The 8,940-nt window shown below is 58.5% G+C and overlaps 3 protein-coding genes across 5 annotated transcripts in view; 2 read left to right on the top strand and 1 right to left on the bottom strand.

The window, feature by feature from the left end:
* Positions 1-5,475, top strand: part of LOC113212845 (feline leukemia virus subgroup C receptor-related protein 1) — a 22,393-nt gene extending 16,918 nt beyond the window's left edge. Inside the window, exons 2-9 of one of the 2 annotated variants that reach the window (XM_026431677.2) lie at positions 2,564-2,870; positions 2,980-3,204; positions 3,451-3,592; positions 3,707-3,927; positions 4,192-4,295; positions 4,428-4,538; positions 4,629-4,734; positions 5,042-5,475. In XM_026431677.2, coding sequence (XP_026287462.1) covers positions 2,613-2,870; positions 2,980-3,204; positions 3,451-3,592; positions 3,707-3,927; positions 4,192-4,295; positions 4,428-4,538; positions 4,629-4,734; positions 5,042-5,248 — 1,374 coding nt within the window. In that variant the 5' untranslated portion in view covers positions 2,564-2,612 and the 3' untranslated portion in view covers positions 5,249-5,475. Of the gene's footprint in view, positions 1-2,313; positions 2,871-2,979; positions 3,205-3,450; positions 3,593-3,706; positions 3,928-4,191; positions 4,296-4,427; positions 4,539-4,628; positions 4,735-5,041 lie in introns of those variants that run through there. The other variant, XM_026431676.2, reaches the window with a different exon arrangement.
* LOC113212853 (organic cation transporter protein-like) overlaps positions 1-8,940 on the top strand; it is a 23,680-nt gene that overhangs the window by 4,784 nt on the left and 9,956 nt on the right. The window lies entirely within an intron of this gene.
* LOC113212847 (E3 ubiquitin-protein ligase TRIM32-like) lies at positions 5,745-8,775 on the bottom strand. Of its 2 annotated transcripts, none has more exons than XM_052270136.1 (6): positions 8,113-8,775; positions 7,676-8,023; positions 7,524-7,600; positions 7,129-7,453; positions 6,525-6,755; positions 5,745-6,403 (listed from the first exon to the last, which is right to left on the bottom strand). In XM_052270136.1, the coding sequence occupies exons 2-6, from the start codon at positions 7,811-7,813 to the stop codon at positions 5,858-5,860; spliced, it is 1,317 nt and encodes a 438-aa protein (XP_052126096.1). In that variant the 5' UTR covers positions 7,814-8,023; positions 8,113-8,775; the 3' UTR covers positions 5,745-5,857. The 2 variants fall into 2 exon arrangements, with proteins under 2 accessions (XP_052126096.1, XP_026287463.1); XM_026431678.2 differs by having other exon boundaries at positions 7,676-8,000.

Genomic DNA, 8,940 nt, shown 5'->3' with positions numbered 1-8,940 from the left:
GCCGAGGCCCGACGGGCTGCAGCGTCCAGGAGGGGAGACGAAATATAGTTGATTGTGAATGTGACGGGCTTGATTTGGTTTATGCGGGAGATTCACACGGGGTGAACAGTTCAGGGCAGACAGCAAAACTGAGTTTGGATTATTGTTCTTTTTAACAGTACATCTAATCAATTTCGGTGTTGGGCTGAAACCTATAGACTCCGCGCACCAGAACATTTGGTGACCACACCTGAAAAAGTTTGGATCGAAACTTTTCCGTCAAATTTATCCAAACTTTTGGATGTGTGACCCGAACTTCTCTCAAAGGGAGAAAGTCCCGTATAAAGTTTAATTTACACAAAAAGAAAAAGGAACGTGACACACCGGTACTTTTGATGCTGTCGTCGTAATTTCGGTGCGACACTTCGCTGTGTACCGGGTGACTCACAAAGGAGACGCAGGTGCGGTCTGGCGCGCGGGTTTGCCTACTAGCCCTTCCCGTAAGGCGCCGTGGCCCCCTTAGGTCTTATCTGAATCACGGAAAAAAAATTGCTAAATTAGGTAATGCATTCGCTAATATGGCCTTAGATTAGAATATTAGCTCTCGTAGCTAATTCTTAGCGAGGAGAGCTAATAAATTAGCCAGGCCATGACAATTGCGTCTACAAAATAAAGCAACTAAGCTGTGAAAGCAAATATTTTAGCTTTCTTAGCTGGGAATTAGCTAGGAAAGCTAATATTCTAATCTAAGGCCACATTAGCGAATGCATTAGCTAATTAAGATAACTCTTTTTTTTTCCCGTGCTTGTCAAGTAGAAGCACGCGATAGGAGTGAATCATCTCCGGGGGGGGGGGGCGCATCGGTATTGGCCGAAGGTGATATCAGTGCGACGCCGCCGACGTGGAAAACAAAAGAGAGGGAGAATCCCTCCATTTGACAGTGTTTAACGATAGCCACTCGTGTTTATTGGGCGCGGAGGGGCCGGCTATATCCCTGTGAAAACGTTACGGCTAATGAATTGGCTTTCGGCGGCGATATGGAGATTCCTGGAATCACACAAAACAAACCGTGATGGCCCACACCGCGTAAAAAAAAAATATTAAGATAATTCGTACGAATGAGAGTAATGTATCATGACTGGTTTTTAAACAACCATGTCGGCACCTTTTTTTTTTCGGCCCATGGGAGGGACAAAAAATAAGTCTGCAATGGCATATGTGTATAGGCTGAAATAACAAACAATAGATGGATAGATGTCGGATTTTCTACACAATTTCTGTTGTTGATAGTGTTGCCGCTGGTGGTGGTGGTAGTGGTGAGGGGGGGGGGGGGCACTTAGCTCTCGTACTCGACCACTCGGCGTTGCGTATCGTTGCTGATCTGAAAAGAGTGGCACCACTTCCCCGGAAACCCGCGGCGATATCAAGATGCACTGGAAAGACGAGTGCGCGCAATAAGTGTCACGCGCCATGCAGGTGCTGGGATAAATAATCCACGCTCTGGTGTGGCGACATAATTCGCAGGTGGACGGGTATAGCCTTCCGCACGACGGCGATTTTGCTCAACTGCAAGAGTGAGAATGGGCTGTCGCACACCTACAAAAACAGTGTCACTTTATTCGTGTTTAGTCGCCCACCTGCGCGGGTGTGCGATTTTTATCGCACACGCTTTGGATTTGCAGTGTGCTCGCACAATGTACATCCAGCCAGAAATGAACATTTCTTCGACGTCGATTATTCGATGTTGATTTGACCTCGACACCTCGATTTGAGTGCCAAAAATTGCGTTTGTCGAGCATCTTCGACATCGATTCGACGTCGATCTAATTCTGGCTGGGGTGGTGAACGAAGTGAACGAAGGGAGTGAAACGAGATGGATAGGCACACTGTTGGGATTAATTATTGAACCGCGTTGAGGAGCCCTGCACTTTTTTTTAGTTACACAATGTGGCGCAGTTGGTCCGTATTTATCGGCGCTGGGACGAAGCGTCTGCAGGCACACCCGCCACGACGGAAAGGGCCGACCGCCGGTGTGACTGGGGGCGCCCGGGGCGCGGGCTCGCTATCTCCCTCGCGATAAGCCACTTCAGTAATTTATTACCGCATCCCTAAAGGACGAGCGGCGTGCACTTCCAGCCTCTTCAAAAGCGAGCCGTTGGTACCCACGCCTATCTCCCGATCATATGGCAAAGATACGGCCCACTTGTCCGCGTGGCAGATTAGGTCGGAGTGATTGTGCGATGGAGAGAGAGAGAGAGAGGGAGAGAGGGGCCGTCAAGTGGGAGGGAGAGGTGGGAAGGTGAGAGTAAACCCTTCATCTGGCTGCACGGTCTCTCCCGCCGCTCAAAACAGTTCCGCCCGAGGTTCGTTGATAGTAGTTGTACTAGCGGTCCGATCCGGTGACCAGACTCGGGCGAGGGTACACTCTCGCACCCTCAGAGAGAGTGAGAGAGCGAGTGAGATTGAGAGCAAGGGCGAGGGGGAGAGAGAAACAGAGAGAGCATCAATGCAAGCCCACCCCGTGCTCCACCTTCGCCTTCGTGCCCTTCGTGTCTTCTGACGGCGCGTGAACTGTTGAGCGCAGCGTGGCCGCCGGCTCGTGGTTCGACCCCCCGCGGAGCCCCCGCCCCGCCATGGAGGCCGTCAAGGTGCCGCTCGGGGGAGTCGGCGCGCCGGAGATCCGGGTGTACCGCAAGCGCTGGGTGATCCTGGCGCTGTTCCTGCTGGAGCTGCTGTTCAACGCCGTGCCCTGGATGCAGTACACCGTGCTCGCCGACGTGGCCACCGTGTACTACGGCGTGAGCAACACCGAGGTGGAGTGGACGGCGCTAGTGTACAACCTCACGGCCATGGTGCTCGTCATCCCGGCCGCCTTCGTCCTGGACAAATACGTGAGTCTGCGGAAGCGCCGCCGACGTCTTCGGGCACCCCCGTCCGTGGCCTCGGCGCCGCCGGCGGGGTGCTCACGACGTCGGCGACCCTGCTCCCTCCTGCCCCCAGGGACTCCGGCCCAGCATGCTCGTCGGCGCGGTGCTCAACGCGGCCGGGCTCTGGCTGCGCGTCGTCGGGGTGTGGCCCGACTGCTTCTGGGCCGTGCTCGCGGGCCACGCCCTCGTGTCCGTGGCCACCAACTTCTTCGTGTCCGCACCGCCGAGGCTCGCCGCCGTCTGGTTCCCCGCCGACGAGGTGTCCTCGGCCGTGGGCGCCTCCATCATCGGCCAGATGGTGCGTTTTGCCCGAGGGGTCCTTTTCTATGAATACAAGCGCACACCAATTTTTCCGTTTTTCTTTCTTGATTTTTTTCTGATTGTTTTGATTTTTCTTCTGAGTTTTCTGGTTATTTGATTTTTTCCATTATTTTTTTTGTGGGTGTACTCTGATTTGTGTGAGTGAAGGGCCCGTCGGTTGCGCCCTCCCGGGTGCACCCCTTGACAGCGACGATGCCGTTCTAACAGGCTCCCCTGCCCGCAGGGTGGCGTCTCCCTCGGGTGCCTGCTGGCGCCGCTCACGGCCCGCCAGACGTGGACGCCGGATGAAAACTTCAGGGGTTTCCTCGTCCTCAACCTCACGCTCGCCATCCTCGCCACCGTCCTCCTCGTGGCCGTGTTCTTCCGTCAGTATTGCGATCCCGTTTCAAAATGAGCCGATCCTTTTTGTGACCGTCACGATGGGAGAAGGTCCGAGAAAAGTCTAAACAAACAACGACCATTACAACTTCCCTCGGCAGTGTTCGACCAGGCCCCGGCGCACCCCCCGTCGCCCGCGCAGGCCGCCGCCCAGGCCGCCGGCAAGGACGCGCCCGAGGAGAAGGGCAGCTACTTCAAGTCCCTGCTGAGGATCTGCAAGAACGGCGGCTTCCTGCTGCTGCTGCTCTCCTTCAACATCATCATCAGCGTGTACGTGGCCATCACCACGGTGCTCAACAGGGACATCACCCAGTTCTTCCCGGTGAGCGACAGAGGCCCGGACTGCACGGTGCACTCTGCACGGCGTGTGTGTGCGTACTCGTCATACCCGCCAGTCAAGGCCAGAGGCCTTAAGTCGAGTAAACAGTGCAGAGCCTTTTCTTTATCGCAGGCCCACGCCTTATCTAGGCGAAAACTTAGTTTTTTAAACCTCCTTTATTGAATGCATGTGTCCCTCCGGCTTTCCCTCGTGTCCAGCAAGCGTTCCGCCTGTCTAAACCCCCCCCCCCCCGCTCTCTGCCTCCAGGACCGGGCCGCTGAGACTGGCTACCTTGCAACCCTTCTGTGCGTCACGGGAATCGTCGCCACCTTCGGCTTCGGCATCGCCCTGGACAAGACGAAAAAGTTCAAGTACGTCATTCGCAAGTGGTGTTTATTTTTTTACATTGATGCTGTTTCTAAAAATAATTATAATGGCCTTGATTCTACTCTACGGTGTACTACACCGTGCTCCACTTCGATTATTTCCATTTTTGTTTCCAGGGAATTGTCGGGCATCTGTTATTTTGGCGGGCTGGCCTCCATTGCACTGTTCTCGGGCACTATCTCAACGTGCTCCATGGAGGTGGTGTACCTGGTTGCCGCTATCGTCGGGTGCGCATCACTCAATCCGATTTGTATCTTTATCTCGATGCTTGCCCCCCGCCCTCAGAATAACGACGGTGCGTTTCTTCCCGTTCCTAGCGTGTTCATGACCAGCTACTTCGTGCCGGCCTTCGAGTGGGGGGTGGAGCTCACCTACCCGGAGCCCGAGGGCAACCCGACCTCCCTGCTCAACTGGCTCATGCAGGTAAAGTGGACCGTGGACGCCGTGGTAGAGCTACCCCCAGTAGGGATACTCACGGGGATACAATGATCACGGCCCATCTATTTCCAATTCTGAATGTCGCTAACGCAACGGAAAGATGTTTTCTTTAAAAGTGGAGTAGCTTTTTGAGTCCCCGGCGCGGGCGGGCCAGCGGGCGCCGGGTGGGTAGGCTGTCCCGCTCGACAGCGCTGCTGCGCGGGTCGGCCGGTCGGCCTACCCGCCCGGCGCTCACCACCCCGCCCGTCCCCCCAAATCACCCCTAACTGAACGCCGCCCTCGCCTCCCGCAGTTCACCTCGCTCGTGACCACGCTGACGTACAGCCACATGTTCTCGGTGTGGGGCCCGCACGTCGCCCACGGCTTCCTGGTGGCGCTCATGGCGATCGGCTTCGTGGCCCAGCTGTGCATCCCCAAGCGGTACCTGCGGCGGGAGGCCGAGCTGGCCCTGGCCAAGGCCGCGGAGGCGGCGGGGCCCGCGGGGCAGCCGCTCCTGTGAACACACCCGGCGCTTCTGGGGACCGGCCGGGGACCTGAGCCGCTGTGGGGGAACAAAATCTCCTGGTTGAGTGCGAGTCACCGCACTCGGTTAACTGTTGTACAAATGTCACTACGAATAACTGATAGTCATCTTGTTAAGTTTAATTGTTATTTCTAAGCTGTCCTTTACTGTTTTGAACTGTCTCCGTTACGTTGGATAATAAAACATACAGAAGGCTTTCTTCACCAACGCGTTTGTTTGGCTTTCCGCGATCGGGAGCGCTGCGTATGCGCACTAACTCCTACTGGACTGGGCGATTAAGTCGGCCGGGTGATCGAGTCGGCCGGGTGATCGAGTCGGCCGGGTGATCGAGTCGGCCGGGTGATTGAGTTCACCAGGCGATTAAGTCGACCGGGTGATTGAGTTCACCGTGTGATCGAGTCGGCCGGGTGACTGCTCGTCCGCTCGTCCTGCGCTGGTTTACTAATAGTGTTGGTATAAATGATGGTAATCCTGAGTTTGATCCTGATTTATTCTTAATCCGTACCCTTACATGTTTAATTAAAAGTCTTTCTCTGGGTAATGGAATGAGCAGCAGGGTGGTCTTCCCGCCCGCTGCTGGCCTCTCTAGACCTCTTCGTCCTCCACACGGTCACACGTGTCGCACAGCACCTCGGCCCCGGGCAGCACCCGCCGCACCTCGGCGCGCTGCTCGCTGCAGGCGGCTGCCTCGTGGCCATACCCCCTCCGCAGCACGAGCCTCCTGAGCGCCCGCAGCCCGCTCTGCTGCAGCAGCGAGTGCAGGTCGCCGCAGCTGTATGGCCACCCATCACTCCCCGCCGTGCCCACCCACAGCTCCAGCTCCTCCAGCGTGCCGCCGTGCGCCCGCAGCAGGGACTGTGTCGTGGCGCGGGGGAGGAGACACACCCTGAGCCACTGCAGGCCGGCGTGTCCCGGCGGCAGCGCGGGCAGCTCGGGGGGCCGGGCGTCCAGGGCAGCGTCATTACCATCCACGAACAGCCTCCTCAGCCGCGGCATGGCGTGCACCGCGCGCAGGTGGGCCTCGCGGAGGCAGCTCACACTCAGCCGCTCCAGCGTGGGCGCGGCGCGCTGAAGCAGCTGGAGGCTCCAGGCGGGGTCCGCGTAGCAGTACACCTCGACCAGCCGGGTCACCTGCGGCAGCACACAGTCACTCTCAGGGCGGCCGATAACGTGCAGCACTGTCTGCAGTGTGCCGGGCCGCTCCCCGCAGCCTCGTGCGGGCCGGGAGGCTCGAGGTCCGGCGCACACTCACCCCCGGCGCGTCCAGCAACAAGGCGGCCTTCTGCTGCTGGTTGTCGCCTGGTCCACTGCCGCTGATACTTCTCACATCTATCTCCCGCGGGGGCAGCGCCTCGGCAGGTGGTGGGTCCCGGGCGGCGAGGGGGTCTGCAGCGGGTGTGGATACAGCAGCAGCTGGTGAGGGTGCAGCTGCAGGTGGTGTGGGCGCAGCTGCAGGTGGTCGTTCCCGTGCAGCACCCTGGTCCTGCACAATAACAACACTGGATTAGTACATTAGGCTAACAGCAGATCCTGCGCATTGCATCCAGACGGTGTAGTAGTTCATCCGAGCGAAACCATGCTTGAGGCTCGCTATTTTTGCCGAAATTTAAAATTCTGTTGACGGGAAACGGAATGTTTCAATTTGACACCTATTAAAATATTGACTGTGGTAGCTGGACACACTTGGGACCAGAAACTTGTCTTAACTGAGATATAGCGACAGCATTAATATCTTGGAAGAAACACTGGTCTGCCTAAACAAATGTTTCGCTAGAACGGCGCACCTAGTTGTCCGAGCAGGACCCATTCTAACCAAATGGCGATCAAGGAGGTAATCTGCGAAGTGCCTCGCCTACCTCGGTGAGCGCGGCCCTCGCCGCCAGCAGGAGGCACAGGGCCTTGGTGAGGGGCTCCTCGGAGGTCCGCAGGGTCCCCGTCAGCTCGCGGCCGCCGCCCCGCAGCGTCACGTCCCAGGACTCGCCGGTCAGCAGGGTAAGGGCGGGCAGGGCCTGCTCGTCCCGACACTGGTCTTCGAGGCCCTGGAGTTGCTCGGCAGCCTGCGGCAGCGCGTCCTGCAGCTGGCGCCTCAGGGCACTCTTAACATAGAGGACATTGTGGACCTCACCATAGCAGCGGGGCGACGGGGCGGTGCGGCAGTCCGAGCACCAGCAGCGGGGAGTCCTGTAGGGCACAAGTCAGGCCATGAGGCTCTCAAACACCCTCCTCGCCCGGCTGCGCGCGAGCGACTCACCTGTCTTGCCTGACTCCCTCCAACATCCTCAGCGCCAGGAAGTTAGCGGGCAGTCCCTCCGGCGGGCCGATGAAGTCCTGTGGGGAGATCGGGTCAGAACGAGTGTAACGACGAGTGATCCGGGACTTTAGTCCACGCCACACGCCACTCACCTGGCGGCACGTCGGGCAGCTGCTGTCGGGCAGCCGCCGCATGCACTGCAGGCAGGCCGTGTGCCCGCACGGCAGGACCTTGGGCAGCCGCTCGGCGCCGTCGAAGCGCTCGGTGCAGATGTCGCACTCCAGGTCCATGCTGCTGATCGCGGACCTTGCAGAAGTCAGATAGCCGGCCGGACGGGGTAGCGCCGCGGCGGGAACGGGAGTGTCTCTGCAGCGCGGAGTAGCGCGGGACAAGCTCAGCTGTGCGGCGCTGACGTCACGGCGACTCCTCCTTTCCACCGGTATTCCCTCTCAAGGTCGTTATCTGACACTTTGGTTCCTGACCAACATTGCGAGCAAACTCTTTATAAAACACTGCACACTTCACCTCGCCGGCCAAGTAGCGGGCACTGAGTGTAGCGCTGTGGGGCAGAAGCTGAAGCTTTACTCACTTGTTGGTCGGGCGAGGCCTCGGCGGGGCGTCCTAACCTCTCCGCCCTCGTGCAGCTCCTCTCGCGTCCACAGGCCGGCTCGCCCAGCGCCGAACACAACCAGGGCGAGACACTGCGGAGGCGGTTACCGAGTTCACAGGGGAAGCATCCACAGGCTGGCGTCTTGTCGAGCAGAGGGGCACGGCGTTCGCTCGGGCTGCGCTGGGCTGGGCGTCGCATCCGCCGAGCTGACCAGGCTGAACTGACGCAATGTTGACGGTGCCGTCATGGACCGGTCGAGGGGAAAAAGGGGGGGGGGGGCACGGCCCTACCCCGCGCCACGCACCACGGCGGCCATGGCGGCGCTACTCCGCGCTCAAACTGGCGGCCGGGGCCCCAAATGGCATGCCGGAGAGGTACTCTGTCCACGACATCGCCCACGCGACCACTGGGGCGACCCGCAGGAAACAAAAGAGAAGAGAGAATCAGCCTCTACAACTAACCGACACGTTAGCGGGGATCGCCTCGCCTCGCAGGAAATGGTTATCGCTAGAATTGACGTCCCGCCACAATCATGATTTGCAATTTCGATTTCGAGAGATGAAATTATGCAGCCGAGCCGTGTGTTGCTCTGACATTGCCTACCTGTGTCGCAAGCTCGCGGCCGCGTGCAGCAGGTCGATTACGAGCGACTCTTTTGCCTGTCTCCCTGCCTGCCTGCCTGCCTGCCTCCCTGCCTGCCGAGGCACCTCGGCACCTCGCTAGCCGTTTTAAGTTAGGTGGAAGGAGGTAGATACTGTCGTTCTGGACGCAAATCGGCCCGGCGCCTCGCTCATGTGACGCCACGGT

This window comes from Frankliniella occidentalis, unplaced genomic scaffold, assembly GCF_000697945.3.
Source record: "Frankliniella occidentalis isolate FOCC.00 unplaced genomic scaffold, Focc_3.1 Scaffold5, whole genome shotgun sequence".
Classification (NCBI taxonomy): Eukaryota; Metazoa; Arthropoda; class Insecta; order Thysanoptera; family Thripidae; genus Frankliniella; species Frankliniella occidentalis.
This window is presented reverse-complemented; position numbering and strand designations above follow the sequence as displayed.